Source organism: Prunus mume, linkage group LG5, assembly GCF_029339155.1.
Source record: "Prunus mume cultivar Tortuosa linkage group LG5, ASM2933915v1, whole genome shotgun sequence".
NCBI classification, from domain to species: domain Eukaryota; kingdom Viridiplantae; phylum Streptophyta; class Magnoliopsida; order Rosales; family Rosaceae; genus Prunus; species Prunus mume.
The window spans coordinates 16,565,733-16,589,524 of record NC_142702.1 but is presented as its reverse complement, the minus strand read 5'-3'; the positions used below and the strand labels follow the sequence as shown (position 1 = coordinate 16,589,524).

The following is a 23,792-nucleotide window of genomic DNA, read 5'->3' as shown; positions in this document are numbered from 1 at the left end:
ACATTTTTCTTTTCTTTTTTCTTTTTGGTTTTTCCATTCATTCTCCCTTACTTCACCTCTATCTCTCATCTTTCTCAAAATAAAAGTTGAATAAAATCATTCCATCTTTTAACAAGAAAATGAAAACTGAAAACAAAGAAACAAAAGTATTACCACCTGAGCCCAATGACTCCATAAAAGAAATATATATTAGGTTTGGGTCAACTAAAGATGTAGAAATTAGAGTTTTAGGAAGGATAAAAGGGTCAGGGCTGGGTTGCAAATATTATGGCAATTAAAAGCACAAAGCTACAGGAAATATTAGGCAGTAACCACGTGGAACATAAGGAATCTTAAACAGGGGCAAAGAACATAATTAACAAGTGAAAGCAGTCTTTCCCGTGCCAGAAACAAATTAAGCCAATCAAATTTTCCTTTGGTTACCCCTACTAGCAAGGCATGTGCCGGTAGCATACAACAATCTTCAATTAAGTTTCAAGATGCATAACAAAACAAATAAATTGATGCACGTAGCCTCATCGACCCAGTGAAATACAGGTTTAATCCAAATGCTCGGACTCCAAGAACTCTTTAATACGCGAAACAAAAGATTAGGTTTGGCCTACCTGCAATCATGGTTAAAGGTCATCATTGGAAATGGCACTTTATTTCAATTTCCATTTGATTTTAGAAAAAGTACATAAATAAGCATGCCGCTCACAGAAGATCTATACCTGAAATTTGTGATTCTCAAACCTTCAGAGCAGCCTTGTGAACCATGGTTTCTTTGTGTATTTGGTGGCAGCTCTTCTCAACAAGATCAAGCAATTTCTCCAAGTTCGTAGCCCACGAATTAAGAACATTGTTGCTATCCTTTGCAGTTTGAAAACAGACTATTCCTATAGGCCGGTCAATCTTGGCCACCAGTGCCTTGGACACAACCATATCTGACAGATGCTTCTCAGCTTCCTGAAAAGAATGCGACCAAAACTATAAACAGACTGGAAAAGAATTGCATATTTCAAGTAAGTCCAGCCATGGCATCCCAAAACTGTCAGATTAGACTGATTACATTTATACAGTCTGAAGTATTATACTTGTTTATGTCTAAATACACAAAACAAAAAATAAACCATGTATCAACCCATAGATTCTCACAATTAATCAGCATTACCTAATATGTTGAATATAATAAAGAACTGAAGTGAGAATAATTAAGGATCTAACTCAACAAAAGTATAGACAGCAAATGGAGTGAGGAAGAAAGACAACTTTACAAGAGCAGTGAGTGTCATCCCTTTTTTATGGCTCTATTATTAAAATTCAAAACTAAAATGATGTGACAAATTCTAAAACCAAGGAGTTAAGCTTCACTACAAGTCATCGTAAGAAACGTGTATCACAGGAACTGGTAAATAAAATCTGGCTTCTGGTGGGTTACCCAGGAAATTGGAAAGTGAAGCAACTAAATATATTTATGCCTCTTGCAAGTCATCCAAAAATAATCCATTATAGATCAACTCTCAAAAATAAACACAAATTAGTAAAAACAAACCTGGACACTCAGACACAAAAGCTCTGCAAGTCTCTTCAAGGTTATCCTTGAGTAGTACTTTGAAACAACAAGAATGTTCTGCAAAAGCAGTATCACATGTCAGCAAAATATAATTACTAACTGAACAGTGAAAACGTGCAGATAATGATATCTGGAGAAATTTTACGTGTTCAATTATTCTCTGCCTTAGATCTTCCGCTGCTTTGTCACCCAAAGAGCCCCCAAGCAGGCTCTTCTCACTCTCAAACTCAGCCTTGTATGTGTTCCAAAGGGATGTCCATTGTATGACCTCCATAGTTACCACCTGTTTCAACAGCAACCTACAACAGAACAAAACCGGCCTCATAAGAGTCATACTAAGAGCTTGTATGATATATTTGATCCAATAAAGGAAGAAGTGCAACAGACGCTATTTTTTAACATACTTAAAATATGGAATCTCAGTAAGATTCTTATCCTCCAGGGTGGAATTGAGAAGACTTGACTGCATTGGATCGTATGGCGCCAGAACCAAGTACCAACATATCTTCCTCAAGACCTATGAGAAAGAAAAAAAATTCAGAAAAGCTCAACCAAATTCAGGAGACAATAAAAGTAAGAGCTTTACCGGTATCCACTGGGCTGGATTCTCCCTGACAGAAGGAATATCGTATATCGCCTTATAGCAACGGCAAATCTCAAGGTAATCATTGTTATGAAAGTAATACCTGCAAAGGAAATAAGACAACATCAACAATCCATCAAATTTCACCAACAGAGCAGTTGTGAAAAAGAACATCCAAAATTCAGATGGTTTGCAGAGACCAGTTACAATTAAACAAATGAACAATCGCATAGAATCAATTTTGAACGCCTGCAAAATATTGAAATCAATATTTATTGGTTTCCATCGATCATGCTTGGTTATACAACTAACTTGTGATTGTGATTAATAGGATGACCTAAGCAATGTAATACAATGGATAGGCATTTCAAGAAAAGAAGGTGCAATTCTGTTAACTAATCTAAAACAGCCTGCGGGAATTTAATTATTTCAACTGCCCACCTATTTGTACGGCTACGTAGAAGATATTGCATTTCTTTGGGAATGTGTGACCTCTGGTTGTTGGTTTTGGATAACCATGAGAAAGGAAACTCCATACTATATTTTCACTTACCAAAAACAGGAAGGGATCCATTCCCAAATGGCAAAACAGTGAAACAAAAACTTAGAGCTAGATTTTGCATTTCTTCACAACACCCTAATAACAGCATTTCGAAAGTACATATTTACAGTTCAAGTGAAAACAAACCCTACACGAATGTATAAAAATCTGATGTCTCATGAAACAAAAATCTAAATAAGTAGTGGAGGTTTAGCAAACAGTGGGAAAAAAAAAAGTGAACAAATACAGAACAATAAAAACATAGGAAAAGGATAAAGACACCCTACCGTATCATTAACTCATAGTAGATCCGCTTCAACTCCAAGAGTGATGGAATATCAGCAGGAGCTTCTTCCACAATATTGTCACCTTCTTTAGGTTTTTTCTTTTCTTTTGCAGGATCAATATCAAAAACTCTTGGACTAATCTTCCTTGATAGTATCTGAGCACGAACATAGTCCTGGCGGTCTAAGCACAAACGAACCTGCAAAATTAAATGCAGAATGACTCAAAATAAGAATCAGAAATAATATTTCCATACTTGTGCTTGTAATGAATGAGTGGTAAATATTAAGCGTGATCCGAAAGGAAATTAACCCATACTTGTTCAAGAATGAAAGCAATCTTCTCAGTTTTTGCCATAGCACCAAATGTTTCCACCTGTAAAGCTTAATGATTAGAAATGAGTGCTCTGGAATGTTTTCAGCATTTTTTTTTTCTTTTCTGTTTGAGGAGGAGTGAGAGAAAGGGTTTCCAAAGATTATAATTCCATACTAACCGCAATTTCTTGCATCAAATCAGCAGCTTCAGCAATAAGCCCTTGCTCTTCCTTAATCTTTGCAAGTCTTTTTATTAGACGTGCCCTCTCAATTTCAACATATATCTAAAGAACAATAGAGCTTATTAAAAAATTTAACGAAAAAATACATAAAAAGTTAAAACTGCATCATTTCAATGGAGGCAGTTGAAGCTTTTTAATACAGTTTACCTTCCCAGCAGAAATATTATTTAGTGTCTTAATAAGCTCTATACGAGTTTCAAGATCTGGTGTCTGATCAATATATTGCATTGCTTGCTGGACCATTGCAGTTACAGCCTGCATTGAAACAGACAGCCTAATCAGTGATAACAATAAAAGCACATTACTTCTAGGAATGGAATCAACAAAAACTAAAACATATTCTCACCAAAAAAAAAAAAAAAACTAATATAAAATAATGGCAATACTTGATTAAAACTAAGACAATGCAGATAAAATGTGCAATCCAAAGAAGTCTTCAGCAAGAATATCAATATTCTCTAATCAAGAGATGAAAAATATGTATTTACAGAATTAAATGCATACACATACACAATTTTTTTTACTTAAGAATTAAAGAGCCCACAACCACATATGTCCCAACCACAACAGTACTCCTCAAAAAGTTCACAAGAACTCACATAACTACAAAGTTGTAAACATGCCTTTTCATTAATACTTGGTAAGTGTTGTCTTCCACTGTACAAACAAATAGAAACAAAAATAACCATTCCCAAGACAAAGATTGTTAAATACATACAGAGATGACCAAAACTCAAGTCTCTTCTTAAAATATACTCAATAGCACAAAATTTACTGTAATGGATAACAATAACTAACTGTACACTGTACAGGCACCATTTATCAGAGACAAAAATCATTTTAATGACTGGTTACATACAGATACTTAAAACTTAAACAATGACACAACAAAGATGACAAAGAATCTAAGATTTACTATGGGTATACCTGCTTTAGCTGACCACGGCGTTTTGATAAGACAACAATCTGGTCATTGAGGGTCTTCCAAGCACCTGCTTTGAAGCAGAGCTCAAGAATGTCAGTGGCTGCTTTCTTGGTTCCTGCCACGTCACCAGCGGTCCTCATCTTCTTCTCTACATTCAGCAATTGCTCTATTTGCTCATCTAAATTGCCTCCTCCTTCCTGAAAATTCCACAATTTTACAAAACCACGACTCAGGATCAAGCAGTGTCAATAATTGAAAAATTAGGGCCTTTCAGATCTGGGAGATGGGGGTTCAATGGCTTACCATTTTCGAAGATGGATTGGTGAATAAAACCCTAGTAGAGTCCTTCTGGTATGGAAGAAACCTTTACCTACAATGATACAACAAGCCAATAAGAACATGATTTCATGGGAAAGGAAAAATTACATCAGATTATCAGATTACTTTCAGTTTCAGTTTAACATTGTGAAGAGCAAACAAAATCTGAACCATACACGTCCATTTCCACCTCTTTTCCTTCCAAACATATCCACAAGGAACTGAGATGGACCACTCTAAATTTCTTAAGAAATTAGCAAACAAGCAGCCAAAAAGAACCCTATGAAACAAGTGACCCCCATAAACCCAAATTCAAACCGTACATATGAAAATATAACTAAAAACAATACCCAGTTCTATTAAATATGCATTCTCAAGTACGAAAATACTTTGAGATAAAACCTAAAAATCAAACTGAAGAAGTACCCAATCAGTCCCTTTAAGCATACAAAGCGAGATGCTTGAACCCCAAATCATAGTAGTTAAAGACGGAGATGAAGAAAACATCCAAGAGAAACAATCAGGTACACAAATCATATTAAGGAAGACAAACTCAAACCCTAACCCACGACCGTCAGATTTTTCATAGTAAACAAACCCAATCTCAACTTTGTCAATGTGAATTCGAAATCCATACAAAAACCCAAAATCGAAACCCGAGCAGATTCCTCCTTGTATGATACAACAACAAAAGGAAAACCCTAATAAATGTAATCCTAAAGCATACCTGATGCGCGAATTTAGAGAGAGTGAGTGAAACAGGCCAGGAGAGGAGAGAGAGAGAGAGAGAGAGAGGGAGAGGGATGAAAGGTAAAGACTGAACAGGCCGATTTTCTCTTTCCTCTCTTATGTGTTCTTTTAAAAAGAAATTGTTAGAGTAAGGGATAAGTTAAGACTAATTGAACCCCCAATTCTTCTTTTTCTCCTCTTTTTTTTCTTCTCTTTTCTTTAAACTTTATTGGTCCTTATTTAAAAGTCCTCATTTTAGTGCACGAACTCTCAATTCATATCAAATCCTCATCTCTTGACTCACATATTAATTTGGCGCCTACTAGGAGTCTAGTATTATTGCATTCGAACAATTTTTTTGTGAAATAGTGACACGTGACGAACTTGAAAGTGTATTTTCATCCAAATATAACTTATTTTAGTCTTAAAACTCACGTTTTTGCTTAATAATGTCGGTCTTTTTGCCTTTGGTGGAAGCTTAACAATGTCATCTACTTAATTCCTCCTTTAGAGCATATAGCTTTGTTTAGCAAAAGAGGTGAACTTTACTTTGTGTCACGAGTGGATATCCTAGACGGAAGCAAAATAACGACACATGGGTAGCTGTATGGAAATGGTTTTAATTCTTGTTTCTTCTATATTTTCTAACATATGGATATTGCATATCAAAAGGATTCTGATTTCTAATTCATAACTTCCCACATTCCTCGTATGTAAACATACTTATATCCTTAAACCTAAATGAAAGCCAAACGACACTTTTAAAATTAAAGTAAATTACATGGATCAAATCAAAGTGGACCTTCAAGAGATCAAAATAAAATCTGATAATATCATGTGTGCTTTTTCCGAGTTTCGTTTTCTTGCTGGCCTGGCGTACCATGTCAATTTGCTTATGTGGCACACCCGTTCTTCAGGTACGACTTTCTAGCTGCGTCAGTCGCGTTGTGGTAGGTAGGTAAGTTGCACTGAAGAAAACCGAAGAAAGAAGAGGATTGACTGGAGTACTGGTCGCATGGGGTCGAAACCATCCTCTTCATTTCTCACAGGTGGTGGCGACTCTGATTCTGTAACTGCCCTTGAGGTACTAAAAGTCCGAAATTTTTCGTCCTGATATAATTTAATGATCTGGGTCAAGCTTAGTTATCATTTTTTACTAGTTTGAATTTATCATTTTTCTATTTTCTTATCCATTTGGGGGAAAGAAAAATGGTGTCTTTCTCTGTGCCTGAAGTTTGTATGTGCTTGTTTGTTTGTTTGTTGGGATTATTTTCTTTTATTTGTAATGCTTTCTGGAAATGAAAAGCTGTAGGATCTGCCTGCGGTTTAAACTTTCATGGAAGTTCGAACTTCAAGTAAGGATATATTTACATTATTAGCTTCAGAGGAGATTTTCTCAGTTGCTGTTACTTGGTTTGGAAATGATGAACGCATAACTTGAGAACTACGTTAAGGCTTGGTTGTTCCTTTCATTGGTGCATAATTGTAGTTAGAAACAAGAATCATATGCAGACTCTCTTGCCTGCAAAGGGTCTTCTACTTTTGTATCCTATAGGTCTAATGCCTCTTTTAAGGACTTGGCTTTAATAACACAGTTCTTTACCGAAAGCATGAATCTTAGGAACCACTTGCTTCCAAAATCTGCAAAGAACTTCATAAACAATAAAATCACTTTTGTTTTTCTGGTTCAATTTCCTTTGTCGCTGAGCATTGACATAGGTTTTCTTCTTTGATTATGCATTAAAGCGTCATAGTTTTCTAGAAAAAAATTACAAAAGTGGATGCTGTTGGCAATCAAGGTATGAGGTATTACTTAGGATTCCACCATTTTTGTCACCTAAAGCATCTTCTTGAGAAATGTATGCTGGTGGTTCTTTAGTAGTGGCATGACAATCTAAATGTAAGATTTCCTGACAATTATGCTATCAGATAAAGATGTCTTTGTTATAATGGTATAGTTCTAGATTCTGAACTTCCAAATTCCAAATTCCATGTAATTTGGTAATTTACAACCCACTGGGGTGTTGCTATTTAGCTCTGGATCTTTGGACCTTGATATATATTATAATGTTCGTGGCATCTGACTTTGAACCAGTTGCAACCTGCATTTAACATATGCATTCTTGTATAAGAACAGATAGTATCGGCTAGGACATAACCTTTCTTTCCCCTGAGATATTGAAGAGGTAGGGTAAGGCTTCGAGTACTGGATAATCTTTGGTGGCTGCTGGAATGTGATGATCAAGTTGAACTCCCTAGGAAGCGGTTTTTCCAGTCTGGGGCTGCTAGTGGTGTTCTCCATCAACAAAAAGCTATTAATTTCCCGATGAGTCCTTTTCCATTACAATGCAGTCACTGTAGAACAATTGTTTAAAGTTGGTGGCATAAATTCCAGCTATCAGCAAGGATTAGGCAGGGGATGTTTGCTTCTTAAATTTTCTTCATAATCAAATATAAAACTTGCATTGTAAATGCACATGTTCTGTCATTTATAAGATACTTCTATCCTGATGGTTGCTTGTGACTTATGAGCATACAATTCTTTGCAAATGAATTGCCTGTGGAACTAACAACCCATTCTCCTGCCGTCAACTTTGTATTGTGGATTACTCATAACTTGAATTATCCATCAAATGTAATAGCTCTTCTGAAACACTATTGTTGATGCAATGAATGCATTGCTGTAATAATTTTTCATTTCAAATTTTCTTCTTTTCTTGTTTGTTTCTGGTATGTTTGGCAGATTTCACCTGTGACATCTTTTGTTGTAGTTACAATTTTCACTTTATTATCTTACAGCTTTCAGAAAGGCTACATGGTGGTCTTGTTAACGAGAGAGGTCCAAGGTCTTTCTGTTCATCCAGGCTCCATGCTAATGGTACATGCTCCTGTGAAACATCCTTGATGGCTGAAATTTCCAGTATTCATGCAACTGTTTTGCGGATAATCATGCTTACTGAGGCACTAAACGAGGTGAATTCCTTTCAAAGAATTTTTCTGTATGGTTTCCCGGTTGGATTAGGTTTTCCAAATATGTTTAATGGACAATATTTCCCTTAAAAATTGATCTAAGTCAACCTTTCCCATTTCACCCATTACTATTCAAGCCATAGCTCCGGTGGTAATTTTAAGTCTATTTATTTATGATGAGGGACCATAATTTAATGTTTATTTATTAAGTTATTAAGTGTTTTCATGAGGTCAATAACCTTTTTTTTTTTCCTCAGCTATTATCAAACTTCATTTTTCAGAATATTTTTTATCTGATTGAAGTTTGGCATAACAGTCGTAATCATCTTCGTTGTAAATGTTAATGTTTTTGAGATTTACATCCAAACTTAGTCTTCAATTTCTTTAGAACTTTCACTGTTCTTTCTATCCTTGTGGTTCTAAGTTTCCGCTTTTTTGCATCCCAGACAACCCTTTTCCCTTTTCCCTTTTCTCCCTTTTAGCTGTATACACACGCACGTGTGTTCATTATTTTTGAAGTTAAATACTCATTTATATAGTTAAAGCGAATGAACTGTTGGGAATACAGATTTAGATCATAAGTTGTACAAACCACTAGTGCTTTCACAACTCTCTCTCTCTCTCTCTCTCTCTCTCTCTCTCTCTCTCTCTCTGGTGTAGTCATTTTGATTTTAACTTTTATCTATAAGAACATTCATAATTTATTTGGATGCAGATCTTGGATGAAATACGTCATGTTCCATTGTCACTTTCACAATCTGTGCTCTCTCTCCCAGCTCCTGAAAATGTTGTAAACTCGTTTCCTCTCAAAAATCATAAGTCTGAGATCACTGAGAGCAAGGCCCAAGATGCACAAGAGTAAGTTTTCTTGTTTGAGTTTAATGTTAAAGTACATTCATTTATATGAATATTGAAGCTTACGCTATTACTTTTGAAAGCATAGCTATAAAATCAGGTAATCAAGTTAGTTGTAGCAACTATGTGACGGTTTTCAATGTTAATGATGTCGAAATATCATGGCATATGGACATAACTAGAAGTGTTCTTGGGAATCTTCCTTCACATATTTAGATTGCTCTCTTATTTTTCTTATTCTTTATCAACTTACCCAAAGGCATTGCCCAAATTCCCCTCCATTTTTTGTTGTTGAAATGGAAAAAAAAAGAGGAATGAATATATGGAAGAGCCTGGCCCTGTTACTTAGACCTTTGACTTAACACTGGCATGTCTGTGTTGAAGGGACTTGATATTAGTTAAGTGTAAAAACTAAATCGTTAACATTGTTAATATGTGCATACATGATAGTAATAGCCGAATGCACATGTAGTTAGGATTAGGAAGTGTATGAGGATCGATATAGATGACTGATAAGGAAAAATCATGTTCAGGTCCCTAGGTATGTGAACTCATGTAGGCAGCGCTTTGGATGTAGCTCAGTTTTTGGGCATAAATGCTTAGTTTGTTATGGAAAAGCCAAGGTCCCTAAGAATTTTTATGCTACACAATTATAGAATCCCATGATTTTTTTAAAAAAAAAAATTTGCATAACATTTAATGTAAAACAGAATAAAAAGTTATGGAAAAGACTTTACGGTAAATTATGTATAGACATCTGTAAATATCTGTAATGTAGAACTAAACCTTATATAGGGTACAAAAGGTTCCACAAAGTGTATCCAAGTTTTGAAAATGCTTATTGCTTCTTTAGAAATGTGGGGAATTTTTTAAGGCCAGAAAAATGTTATGAACTCTTTTGTCCTCAATTACTTAAATAGATTAACTCAAATTAAAAGGAAAAACGATTGAAAACATAGAGTAGCTCAGTAGCGTCATTTCTCAGTGCTCATTCCAACTTCAAAATACCTTTTTTGACAGATAGATTGAGGATTTATCGGTTCAAACTTGAACCTACCTATACATATTACATCCCCATGATACAAATGTTTCTATGGAGCAATGTTTTAATCCTTATAAAGTCTGTTGTGGTTCGAGAGAGCTTTTCTGATGTTGGTCCTACGAACAGGTGTTACATTTGCTTGTCTGAGTATAATGAAGGAGATAAAATAAGAGTTCTCCCTTGTTGTCATGAATTCCATATGGAATGCGTTGACAAATGGCTAAAAGAAAAGCGAGGGTACGTTCATTACTTCCATCATACTCCTCTCATTTTACCAAGTGCTTGCTTATGATTAATTCTATTCGTATATATGACGACTTCTTATGTTCTTCGAATGCTACAGTGTATGCCCACTTTGCAGAGGAGATGTTTGCAAGGGCATTGCTGAGAGTTCTGACTAAGTCCATAAATCCCATCCTGCTGATGGAAATGTAAATGTATATATAGGTTTGAATGTCTGATCTGATGTGCTATTTCTCTAAAGATCTCCCTCCCTTTTGTGTTATCAATAATTTTTAATTATGGTTTTCACCATAGATTTAGTTACTGCTCTACAACAATGTACATCCATAAGATGATATGTATGTCATCAATGTTCATACAGAAAGAATGTCATCTCAAATTTTAGCTTAAAATAAAAATATAAAGTGTGCATGTAATTCAATAATTGCGTTGGCGTTTTTCATTGGAATGAAGTACTGGGGTGGTTCTATTTGCACATATGTATGTTTTCATTACACCATGCTTCCAAAACATCCTATTGGTCTCATTTTGCCTATACTTGGTTTCAAAATATTATTTTCTTTCGACTTAAAAAACATTAAACTTTTGAAACAAAAAGAAGAAATATGAACTCAAATCGGCGACTTCTCTGCCCGGCCTTGCATCCACCAGATTAGTTGTGCTCCATAATCAACCATGGTCATGAAATGATGAGGCAGGGAAGGGTAGAGGGAAAGAGAGGAGGGAAAAGGGCAAGAATGGTATTAAAAGTTTTTGGTGGGTGTGGTAAGAAATTTATGGGTATAACTTTTTACATAAGTGCTTGGTAAACAAGTTTTAACAGCACCCTTGTTGGTGTATCATTCATGCTTAATGTGGATGTGTCTTCAAAGGGCCATGAACAGTTTTTATTATTATTTAATTTTATACAAGTGATATCGGGGGAGGAGAAATCCAATCTAGGATCTCTGGTGTTGGGTGCATGGGTAAATACTCTTAATCATACAAGTCATTGCTGAACAGTTTTATACATATGACAGTCAGAGGCTCCTCATTAAATAAAGAGTAACAGATGGTTTTGAGAAGCATGCCAGGAGTCCCACAGAAGCAAAGATAGATAGAGTAGTGAGAGAAGTACTGCCACCATTATATTTAAACTTGGATTTTTTTGGTAAAAGTTTCTATAACATATAAATATTGGGTTCAACTTTTCACTGTTTTTCCTGTTCCATGTCCAGATGGCTCTTCATTTCCACCTTTAATGTGGTGGTTGCAGGCTTTCAATCTCCAAACTTTAATGTTGTGCTGGGTTGGAGGGTGCAGCACACCTGATTTCAATTACTCTCCCTCACTCTCCTATTACCAGTCCAGTCCTTTGAGAGTCTGAGACATCAATGAGCTGAAGATTTGCATGCTGGCATTATATCCAGAATTCTAAGCCTATATGCTAGCTAGTACATAAATCGAGTAATCAAATTCTACATAAATTTGAACGTGATAAGAGAAATGTTAAAATTGACATTACATAAAGCTTGATGTTAAATATTATATTATTATTTTTAAATATTAATATAATAAAATAATGTGGGACATTTTGGAAAAAGCAAAAGGAGAGAGAAAAATTTTAAAAGAAGCAAAAATGGACAAAAATGCCCTTATTTATTTTTAGATTTCCTAAGAAATCCAATACATTTGCATGTCTTTGATTTGAAAGTTGAGTGGTTTTTTTGTCTTTTTTGAAAAAGCTTTGGCTTTTTCCAAAAGTGAAAAAAAATTTATGTCTAAAACCTAAAAGTATTTGACATTTCGAGTTGAGCTAAAAAAAAATTTAAAATGTCAAATTGCACCTAGGCCATCAAATCCAAATTTAACACTTTTTACGTTTAACATTCTCGCTTAAAAATGGAAATTCTTGACACATTATTATTATTGTTATTATTATTTTCTGAACACTGCCAAGCACACACATGGAGCCTTGAGAAGCAATCCCATTTAGTACTTCAGCGTTGTTTACTTTCATATTAAGTTTTCTAATTAATTAAACAAACAGTGGAAAGTAGGGTGGCCTTTTCCCTCCGATTGATTCTAGTACGTATTGCTTGGCATATATACTTGGAGTAATCTTCAATAAGTTCTTTTGAAAAGAAAAACTATTCTAAATTTGTCAATTGGTTCTGAACAATATTCCTTCATGCAAGCGTAAGAGTAACTTGCACGTACACAAGACAACTTTGAGCAAGAAAACCTTTTTTCCTAGTCAAGACTCATGGCTAGCTTACATTGACAAGGGGGCTGTGGTCATGGGACATAGTTGAGAGAGATATGGCGTACAATGTGTTCGGGGACCCCATCAAAAACTCAACGTTGAAGGGGATGCGGGAGTACAAGTGCAAGAAGACAGGGCAAAAGTGGCTCTGCAGATGAAAAACGTCGGGGACAAGGACCTCAATGCCATTACATTTGTGGAGAATCTGAAGCAGCAGCATGGTGATGGAATCTCCACACGCTGCCTTATTTACAATGCGACTGGGGAGACCTTAACCTATGCTATAAGTAAGGACTGGTGTGGGCAAATTGGACCCTCCCGCTATGGGCAATGGGGTGCCTGCATGTCCAAAAACTTGGAACGCCTGAAGGATCTGTTGCCACTGTTGTGTACAGGGGCATGAACAAGGACGGTCAGGTCCATGGTCGGCTACTGGAGTGGAGCAACAGTAGGATTGCCTATAAAAACACGGTAGATTATTTTCGGTTCGGACATATTCGTTGAGTAATTATAGATCGATGTTGCCATGGAGCAACAATGGGATTGCTGGTAAAAACATGGTAAGTTATTTTGGTTCGGATTATATTTGTTGAGTAATTATAGTGCAGTACTGGAGTAATTATAAAACCTGTATATGTGCAGGTGTTTACTGAGAGCCGAACTGCTACACACTATTTGGATAATGTGGATTGGATCCCCCTAATCTATGATTATGTGAATAACTCTGGGATCTACAAAAGTGAGACATGGGGTGTGGATGCTTCTCAACTATCTCAACTGGCAGTGGCACTTCCCCAATAGTTGAAGCAATATTCATGTTGGAAGATGCTTGAGTTGGTCTTTTAATTTTCATATGTGGAATGGAAGGCCCTTAATTTCCAGTGTTAATAAATTTGGGATGCATAAATCACGTAATTTGTTCCTATACTTAAGTGTTTTGTAATTGGCAGCTTCACCTTCTAGTGAAGCATGCACTTGTGTTTCCTAATCTTTTCTGTTTGGATTGAAGATGGCCCTTCATGGCTGTTATTAGATGTATTCCTACCTGAGGTTTACCCTCATTAAATAAAAGTCATCCCTCCTTTTATCTGAAAGTCACAAGCGAAAGGAATGTTAAAATTTTAAGCCTATGCTATTACATAAATCAAGTAATCAAATTCTACATAAATTTGAAAGTAACAAGCGAAGAGGAATGTTAAAATTGACATTTTCATAAAGCTTGATGTCAAATGTTATATTATTATTTTTAAATATTGATATAATAAAAGAAAAATAAATGGTATTTGACATTAATTTTGGGTGGAGCTAAAAATTAAAAAAGAATAATTCAAATTGCACCTAGTTTATCAAATTCAAATTTAAAAAAAATTCCGTTTAATTTCTCCCTTAAAGATACTCTAAGAAACTTTAAGAAATTCATGATACACAAGGGTGGATCCACGCTTGGGCTAGAGTGGAGAGAGACAAATCAGACTTAGTTGTGTAAGCTCAATTCAGGAAAATTAAATTATAGCCCATCCCTTTTTTAGGAAAGCAGCTCGCCTCATATACCATATCTACAGTCGAATACTTTAATGCTTTCATTACTAAAGGTTTTTTTTTTCCCCCTCTCTTCTTTGGTTTATTTAGCCTCTGATTTGCTAAACACTGCCATGCACACACATTGAGCCTTGAGAAAGCAATCCAATTTAGTACTTTAGCGTTGTTAACTTTCATATTAAGTTTTCTAATTAAACAAACAGTGAAAAGTAGCTAGGGTGGCCTTGAGCTTTTCCCTCTCCTATTGATTCTAGTACGTACAATTGTCTTGTTGTTAAAAGGTTACTGCTTGGCATATATACTTGGAGTAATCTTTAATAAGTTCTTTTGAAAAGAAAAATTACTCTAAATTTGGCAATTGGTTATGTATTCAATATTCCCTCATGCAAGCGTAAGAGTTGCAAGTACACAAAACAACTTTGAGCAAGAAAACCTTTTTTCCTAGTTAAGACTCATGGCTAGCTTAAATTAAGACAAGGGCCATGGTCATGGGACATAGCTGAGACTCTGAGAGAGAGAGAGAGAGAGAGATGGCGTATAATGTGTTCGGCAACCCCATCGAAAACTCAACGTTGAAGGGGATGCCGGAGTACAAGTTAAAGGCAATAGAAAGAAATGACAGGGCAAAAGTGGCTCTGCAAATGAAAAACGTCGGGGACAAGGACCTCAAAGCCCTTACGTTTGTGGAGAATTTGAAGAAGCAGCATGGTGATGGAATTTCTACACTTTGCCTTATTTACAATGCGACTGGGGACACCTTAACCTATTCTATAAGTAAGGACTGGTGTGGGCACATTGGACACTTCCCCTACCCTACACTCATTGCAAATGGGCAGTGGGGTGCCTTTCTGCATGTCCAAAAACTTGGAACGCCTGAAGGATCTGTTGCCACTGTTGTGTACAACGGCAAGAACAAGGACGGAGAAGACCGCGGCCGGCTGCTGGCATGGAGCAACAATAGGGTTGCCTATAAAAACAAGGTATGTTATTTTGCGTACAGATTATATTTGTGAAGTAATTATAGCGTGGTACTGGAGTACTTATAAAATTTGTATATGTCCTTTAGCGAGCAACATAAATATATACCTAGCTAGATTGTTACTTGATCTTGTACATGTACAGGTGTTTACTGAGAGCCGAACTGCTGAACACTATTTGGATAATGTGGGTTGGATCCCCCTAATCTATGATTATGTGGATAAATCTGGCACCTACAAAAGTGAGAAATGGGGTGGATGCTTCTCAACTATCTCAACTGGCTATGGCACTTCCCCAATAGTTGAAGCAATATTCATGTTGGACGATGCTTGAGTTGGTCCTTTAATTTCTCATGTGAAATGGAAGGCCCTTGTTAATTTCAAGTCTTAATAAATTTGTGATGCATAATAAATGAATCATGTAATTTGTTCCTATACTTGAAGTGTTTGTAATTGGCAGCTTCGCCTTCTTGTGAAGCATGCACTTGTGTTTCCTAATGTTTCTGTTTGGATTGAAGATGGCCCTTCATGGCTGCAGTTAGATGTATTGCTACCATGAGGTTTGCCCTAATTAAATAAAGTCTATTTCTATAAGAAAAAATAATGATGATTTATGTGATCACCTTGAGTAGTATATCTGTTGCCTTTTTTACCCTTTTAAAAGTTTATTTTATATTATTAATAGATTTTGAAGACTTATGAGTGACAAACTCGTTACATCCATCATACTTAATCCAATTGCCGCTAGTGCTAGCCTCTTTAAAATATCCATTTGATCTGAACTCTAATAGACTATAATAAAATAACTCAAATATTTAACACATCGGATAGAAAGGAATTTAGATAAAAACGTCAAATTTCCAACTAAGCCATCAAATACAAATTTGATCTTTTAAATTGACATCTTCTGAACACTGCCTTGCACACACATTGAGTCTTGAGAAAGCAATCCAATTTAGTACTTTAGCATATTGTTTACCTTCAGATTAGGCTCCCTAATTAAACAAACAGTGAAAAGTAGGATGGCCTTGAGCTTTTCCCTCCTATTGACCAAACCCAGTCTCCCATGAATGTTAGATATGATGAACTAAAGTGTACTATTTCAGTTGATTTTATCTTGTTGCTAAAAAGATTATTGCTTGGCATATATACTTGGAGTAATCTTTAAGTTCTTTTGAAAAAGAAAAAAAAAATTGCTCTTAATTTGTTACTTGATTTTGTGTTCAATTTTCCTTCATGCAAGAGCAAGTATACATTTTCATGTAAACCAAAGTTGGACCAGAAAACATTTTTTCCAAGTTAAGACTCAGATGGCTTAAAGACAGTGGTCATGGTCATGGACATCACCTGCCCACTATTAATATTGCAAACTGAAACATATTTATTCCTTAACCCATTTATTCCTCTCTTTTTTCTTTTCACAAAAGAATTTTAACAACTTTTTTTCTCTTTTAATACTAATAAATTTTCATAAAGCACCCATTAGTATAGTGATTTAGAGCAATTGCTCTTTCAAAAAAGGTCATGGGTTCGAGTCCTAACATCCATATAGTGTGTGTGAGTTTAATATGTTATCGCACCTCTCAACCAAGAAAATAGTAATCAATTTTGGATAAGACATCTGCACTTGTATGAGATGTAAAATTAATTTCAGTTATTGTAATTCCAACTACATATATGAATTACATAACTTTAAAGCCTTTGGCTTTTCCTCAAATTAGTAGGTGCCTGCTTCCGGACATAGGGTCCAATTCCTTATTGACTTTTTCCTCTTGTGTGGTGAGTGGATAAAAGCTTCTTATCCATGTTATTCAACAAAGAACTAGATTTCCAAATTTGGTTTATTCTGCAACAATATCTAGTGGGAGATTTATGCTTGGCCACATATCAATCATTTTGGAACTACTGAAATTACTATTTCTATGCTTCACTGCATCGTCATATGTGAGACAAATTAATTGGCCTCATATGCTGCATATTTCAAATCAAAATCAAATCTAAAGAAAGCAAGACCTAAAAGGCAATGAGAAAATATCCTCGATTGATTTTACAGTAAATAATTAATTTTTTAAACATTCGAAAAATATCAAGACTTTGATCAAGCAGATTTTCAGCACTCCTGTTATAATCCGTGAGAAAATACCTAAAATTGAACTCTTGTCGTAAACATGGGAGTTAATAAGAAGACATAAAGGCAATATCTTGTGTTATCATACAGAAGACAATGAAAAGAAAACAAATGCACAAGTCAAACAAGTGTGTAAAGTTAGAACCTTCTCCTCCAATCAACCTCATGTGACACTTCCAAATTTTCCTAGTAGATGAAGTGAGGAGCTTTGGTTTCATTTTGGACCACTCAGTTTGTGATGCGCAACCGAAAAACTACAACAACAACACTCCATAATTTACCACAAACTTTTCTGCACAAGCTTGTGGATTATATTTTGCACATAAAAGGATAAAAAGAAGGAAACCAACCAAAAAGTTTTCCAAAGCAACCAAATCTGTTTGGCCTCTCTCTCTCTTTGTTTCACCAATTTACTCGTCTTTTGTTTGCTCTTTTTGGGTGACTATGTAAAGCAAATATTCCAGAACAAGTATGAAACATACCTATTTCTTTCTGCACTGATTTGGCTGCCTTTAACCTCTTTTCTTTTCTTCAATCAAATCCCAATAAAAAAATTGTCAAGCACAACCAAATATTCTAAACCTTCTTGTTTCAATCACAATCTCTAATCACATGAAGGAAATTAACTACTACATAATTCTTTTTTTTACCCAAACAGTAAAACTAATATTACCGCACAAGAATCATAGTCCTGGTAAAAAGCTCTCCTTGTATCTTCTTCACCCTATGTACAGTGCAGAAAAAGGTACGGATGGCTTTATTCTCAGTTTTACCCACCCAAAATTTACTCAATCCACCCATAATTTTTTACTCAGTCCACGTCAGCTAGCAAAATTGGGGATTTCACCTTTATTTACCGTTACACCCCTGATAGCCAACGGAACATCTCTGATATCTCCTCCCCGACCCGGCCAGACTCCAAGCTCCAATCTCCGATGATGGAAGCCTCACTACGGCGGCTGCTTCCGGTGAAAAATCTCCCCGAGCTGCGAAATGATATGTCACGAGAAGATAGAGAGCTCGATAGGCGGTCGATGTAGTCCTTGAGCCAACTAGTCCTCCCCGAGCCTACCTCGGCGGCTAGGCTCGGCTCTAAAGGTTGCGATGGTGGCTCCGGTGGCTCGGCGATCACCAAAGTGACGTCTTCCTTCTGCGCATTGCTCAACCGCACCTCCGAAGACTCGTCCTCGACGACATACTCGAATGAACCAATCGAGTAGGACCGGCGATTAACATCGGCCGTAATGGAGCTCTCATCCGACGTCGTTCGGTTGCGGCGGCTTACGTTTCCGATCTCCAGACGGAAGCTTCCGCTGTTCATCGTCGCAGCGCCGGCATTGGAGACGAGCGACATGAGCTCGGCGTCGGAGGCGGCGATCGGGGAGCGGCACAGAGGACACGTCTGGTGCGATTGAAGCCACGTGTCGATGCATATGGCGTGGAAGGCGTGGCAGCAGAGAGGGAGGAGTCGGAGCTCGTCACTCGGCTCGAACTTCGACAAGCAGACGGCGCAGTCGGCTGAGACGGTAGCGGAAGACCGGCGGGTGATGGCGGAGTAGGTGAAGAGAGGGAGGGAGGCTGCGTTGTCGGGGCTGACTCGGCGAGTCGAGATTCGACGCGACTCGGCTGGTGCTGACCCGGCAGATGACGGGGCGAGGCGGCGGAGACAGCGGCCGTTGAGGTGGCGGAGGAGGAAGCAGAGCGAGATTGAGGCGACGACCGTGACGGCGAGGATGAGGAGGATTATGAGGAGGCTTGGGCTTAGGGTTTTGAAGGAGAAAGAATGGTGCTGAGGTTCAGAGGGTATCAATGGCGGTGCTGGCGGTGATGGCGGTGAGCTCTGCGACATCGTTTTGGTAGAGAGAGAGAGAGAGAGAGACGAAGAGAGAGAGTGGGTGGGGGGAGAATTAATGGGGGTTTGTTTGGTTTTCGGTCTTGATGCGGACAAAAGTGAATAAAAGAGGGAAAATTGACGAGGGTGGGGGGGATGTCACGTGAGAAGCACGTGAGGGTGATGTGGAGGTGGTGGGTGGTGGTCTGTAGAGAGAGTAAGAACGAGCGGGGACGGGGGAGACTGTGTACTGTGGTATTGAATTTTGGGATCAGTCGAGTAAATGCGCGCAGGTTTTTGAAGGGAAAGGCAGGAAGATATATATGTAACTACGATTGTACCCCTCTCCGTTTCAATTTGGGGTCTTACTTGTTGGTTTTTTCATCCGATTATTATAATGTGGATTTTATTAATCTCTCTAATTAACCAAACTGGTTTTGGAAAGATGACAATTTATGTAATTTGTAATTTGACTTTCTCCGGGGATTATGCATCATTACTTAGTTAACCATGAAAGGTTTTAGTCAAAACCCATTATGGAAGTTTCTTTGAAGATTAAAATTTCCATATTTAATAAGGTTTTATTACATAATACGTAGTAAGTGCCCATTGATTTACAGCCCTGAGCTCTTTGCTACGAAAGAGAAAAAAAAGGACAAAACAGGGGTTTCAAGCATTTTTATATATAAATAAAATGATATTAGGCGAGTTTCTCTACACTAATGGACTTAGCTGTCGGTCTAACCAAGCATATGATCCGGAAGGAAGGAGCTAAAGAAGCGTAAAATGGAGCTAACAAAAATATGAAGCCTGTGAAAAGATGTGGATTAAGTAGCACCAAAACGACACCGGCTTACCTTTTTAAAGAACTCTATATATTTACTTATAGAATGACACATGTATTTTTATTTTACTTTTTTCATTTGGATCCCAGATCCTAAAATAAGGTTTTACATGTATCCAGTGGAGCATGTTGTTAGTTGTTTAATCAAAAGCACTAAACTAGTATTTGACATTCTTAAGGGTACTTCTTTTTGGCACTTTTATGTTTATCATAAATTCTTTTTGGTACTTGAAAAGTAATAGAAAAATGGAAAAAGAAAAAAAAAACATATTATATTATGTAATTATTTTAATTAATTATATAATTAATGGGATTTGCGGGAACATGAACTGCTACGCTTCCTAATAATGGAATAATGTGCAAATTAACTGGAAATTTTTGAGAAAAAATCATGACACTATCACTAGGGTCCTATTATAATAGCACAACTATAGCATAAACTTTTTTAATAATACATTTTAATAATTCTCTAACATTAAATAAAATTGCACCTACATCTAACTTTAGCACTATCCATTAATTCATAGAATATATTATTGTCACGCCCTCTCTCTCATCTCTCTCTCTCTCTCTCTCTTATGGAATTACTTCTTGCACACTCTTGGCATGCATGTTTAAAAGTATACAATTGTCTTCCCCATGAAATGGCATTATTGTTTCGAAAGGAGGTAGTTGGTTTGTTGGCATTGGACAACAACATTAAGTAGCCTTGTACTTTATTAGATTATATTCTATGTCACTCGAGTAAAACCCGATCCTATGGCAAACAAAAAAGTAAAACCCAACCTTTGACCCAAAAAAAAGAAAGAAAAGAAAAGAAAAGTAAAACCCAATCCTTCCTATTCAAAGGAAAGGAATAGAATTTCACTTAAAGATATACGATGAACATGTTTCATGAGCATACAAGAATAATGTTTTTTTGTCAGATATTTTATATGTTATGTAACGAAATTTCATGTGTGATCCAACTCATTGACTTAATTAATCATTACTTTTGTTTTTATTTTTCGTGCATACAATATAGATGTAAATTAAACAGTTGATCATGGTATGTGTGTTAGTCCATCTAATTTCAAATCATCTTTCTATATTAGAGTAATTTATAGAGTGTTGCTATTCTATCTATTCTATTCTTTTCATCTTTCTCTTTTTACGCTCAAATGGAATACAATAGAAAATTGCCCTTCAAGTATACATTTTTATCTTTAAAACAATTGTCTAGAATATTTTTAAAAGATACAAGGCAGAGAGTAAAAAAACTAATAGATTCAGAAAATCAAAATATTAAACTAAAATATTTTTCCTGTCCATCAAACGCATCTTTGATTATCTTCATATACTATTAGTAATTAGCAAAGAGAATTTGCTTGAATTAATAATTAAAGGGTATTTTAGGAACAATGGTGGAAAGAGCAAAACTCAATTTATAATATCTCATTGTTTAAATAAAAAATTTCTTACATATATACGTGAAGGCACCTGAGTTTCATTATATAATCTGGGTTGTGCGTAATTACGTATATCTAAAATATTTTATCCGATAATTAGAAATTGGGTCATGAAGGTTTTTCTAATAACAAAATATAGCATTTTCTCAAATATCTCATACTTTATATGATAAGTACACTACAATAATGTAAATATTATTTGTACCCAAAAAATTTAATATTAAATTATTATGTTCATCATCGAAGAGCAAAATTCCATTGATAAAGATAGTTAGAATTAGTCAAATTAGGGTTCACCATATATGATCAGCTGATGATGTAATTTGTCGAAAGCTCATGTGAACTTCCATGTAACGCACCAACTTTGAGAAAGTAAAAGGAAGAAGAGAATTGCATGGGGATAATTTATTTATTTATAATCCGTCATTATATGGCAATTAATTAAGCAAATGGTCAATTAAACGTGAAATTACACAGAAATTTTCACTAAAATTCATGTTAATGGCTGACATCACATAACATTGCTGGATGATTCAGTATGTGGATACGTGGAGTGCAAATCCAAAATGGGTTACTTGTATAATTGTATATAAAAAAAAGAGGTAAGCATTGACGACCATAATGAAGCAAAGTCAAGCTCTAATTCCTTGTCGTTTTGGCCCCATGGCTGAGGGATGCGTACGACAGCAAATGTGGTTGCGCTTGACCTTGACCAAAACGACCAACCACACTCGCACAAATCCACAGAGTGGGGACAAAAAACGAAAACGGATAACACGCAAGCGAGGGGCTTGGAACAAGTTTCGAGTGTGGACACTTCCCTTCTAGCTTTCTTCATGATGTTGTCGCATCCCATCCCAAGGGTGGGAAGTTACTCGACTTTTCCGTTTTTCAGTTAATACTTTTACTAGATTTTCTTTTTCCAAGTTAATTCAAATTAAGGCTTATTTATTGAAATAATCCTGTATATTTGGAGTCTTAAATCTCCACTGTACTTCAAACTGGCTCAAAATATCTCATATGTTTAAAGCATACTGGAATTTCAATAAAATAAACATGACTTTCCTCATTCGAAGTAATGAATCATACTTAACAATTAATTAGTAGTAAAAGGCCCACTAGTATAGTGATTTGGAGCAATTGAGTTCGAGTCCTATTATCATGCAGTGTGTGTAAGTTTAGTATATTATCGTCATTCTCAATAGAAAAGGTCACTAAAAAAATATTGGTAATGTCTCCTACTAAACTACCCCATAGTTATCATTACTCTTTACTAGTTTTACTAGATATTCTTTTCTTTTTTTTACCACTCGTAAGCTCTAGAGAGCAAATCCGTTACGTGGTTGTTAGAACATAGAAGCATTCTTGATGTCTACTTTGGTGTTTCAAGGTGAGTTAAGTGTTTTAGGTCCACTAGGTCATGTCAAGCTTTGTGTCTAAGATTCCACTATTAAAGCTTTTTTGGTGGTTGATTTTATCATAAATATTGAAATCCACGAGTTGAGGTTTAGTTAGTGTTCTTAGGTGCGGTAGCTAAGATGTTGAATGTGCATTAATTCGCTCATTTTCTGGGCATAGCTCAAACCCCATCCCATGTGTCTAGGAACCATTGTGAAGAAAACAACACTTTGGTTTACACCGACAATTCATGGATTCAGTCTTTAACACAGAGTGAGGTCGTGGATTCGATTTTTCTTGTGCCAAAAATTCTGAAATGTGACGGCTTTTTATTTGTGTGTTATAATACGAGTAGACGATATAGTAATCATCAATAAATATACACTTATATTGTAATATATGAACGAGCTATAGAGTGATCATTCAGTAGGAAGATCCATAATCCTACAAATTTGAGGGATAAAATAGTGTCATCATCTTATTCTTATTTTTTTTTGTTTAAATTCTATTTTATTCCACGTACGAACCAAAAGAAAATACGTCTATGTGGTTGTCCTTTTGGTTCTCGGGATCCAGACCCTTGACTTTTGTCATGTTGGTTGGAAATCAGTACAGTCATCAATGTCTTACTTTATTTCTATATTGTTTTTCATTCACAGTTTTAAAAACACATGCATAAATCTGCATATATATGATATTACGTTGACAATAGACAATGTTTTAAGTCAATTCATCTCAAGACACGTGGCTCTACAATATCCACAACAATGTGGATAGGCA

General features: G+C 36.1%; 4 protein-coding genes and 1 pseudogene across 4 annotated transcripts; 3 read left to right on the top strand and 2 right to left on the bottom strand.

Moving 5' to 3' along the window:
* Positions 1 to 332: 332 nt before the first annotated feature.
* Positions 333 to 5,649, bottom strand: LOC148917147 (26S proteasome non-ATPase regulatory subunit 12 homolog A-like). The gene is made up of 13 exons (XM_089053050.1): positions 5,491 to 5,649; positions 4,749 to 4,815; positions 4,448 to 4,642; positions 3,668 to 3,775; positions 3,458 to 3,562; positions 3,283 to 3,339; positions 2,967 to 3,163; positions 2,142 to 2,241; positions 1,960 to 2,072; positions 1,701 to 1,854; positions 1,535 to 1,612; positions 714 to 948; positions 333 to 605 (listed from the first exon to the last, which is right to left on the bottom strand). The coding sequence occupies exons 2-12, from the start codon at positions 4,749 to 4,751 to the stop codon at positions 730 to 732; spliced, it is 1,329 nt and encodes a 442-aa protein (XP_088909176.1). The 5' UTR covers positions 4,752 to 4,815; positions 5,491 to 5,649; the 3' UTR covers positions 333 to 605; positions 714 to 729.
* A 766-nt stretch (positions 5,650 to 6,415) lies between these two features.
* On the top strand, positions 6,416 to 11,026 carry LOC148917146 (uncharacterized). Its single transcript, XM_089053665.1, has 5 exons — positions 6,416 to 6,576; positions 8,292 to 8,465; positions 9,178 to 9,320; positions 10,486 to 10,596; positions 10,703 to 11,026. Exons 1-5 carry the CDS (start codon positions 6,508 to 6,510, stop codon positions 10,758 to 10,760), a joined length of 555 nt encoding a protein of 184 aa, XP_088909791.1. The 5' UTR covers positions 6,416 to 6,507; the 3' UTR covers positions 10,761 to 11,026.
* A 1,835-nt stretch (positions 11,027 to 12,861) lies between these two features.
* On the top strand, positions 12,862 to 13,871 carry LOC148917145 (23 kDa jasmonate-induced protein-like; annotated as a pseudogene).
* Positions 13,872 to 14,865: 994 nt separating this feature from the next.
* Positions 14,866 to 15,997, top strand: LOC103343466 (23 kDa jasmonate-induced protein-like). Its single transcript, XM_008247118.3, has 2 exons — positions 14,866 to 15,366; positions 15,509 to 15,997. The coding sequence occupies exons 1-2, from the start codon at positions 14,917 to 14,919 to the stop codon at positions 15,695 to 15,697; spliced, it is 639 nt and encodes a 212-aa protein (XP_008245340.1). The 5' UTR covers positions 14,866 to 14,916; the 3' UTR covers positions 15,698 to 15,997.
* Positions 15,998 to 17,998: 2,001 nt separating this feature from the next.
* On the bottom strand, positions 17,999 to 19,587 carry ATL4 (TOXICOS EN LEVADURA 4). Its single transcript, XM_008247117.2, has one exon. The coding sequence runs from the start codon at positions 19,338 to 19,340 to the stop codon at positions 18,351 to 18,353; it is 990 nt and encodes a 329-aa protein (XP_008245339.2). The 5' UTR covers positions 19,341 to 19,587; the 3' UTR covers positions 17,999 to 18,350.
* Between the last annotated feature and the right edge of the window lie 4,205 nt (positions 19,588 to 23,792).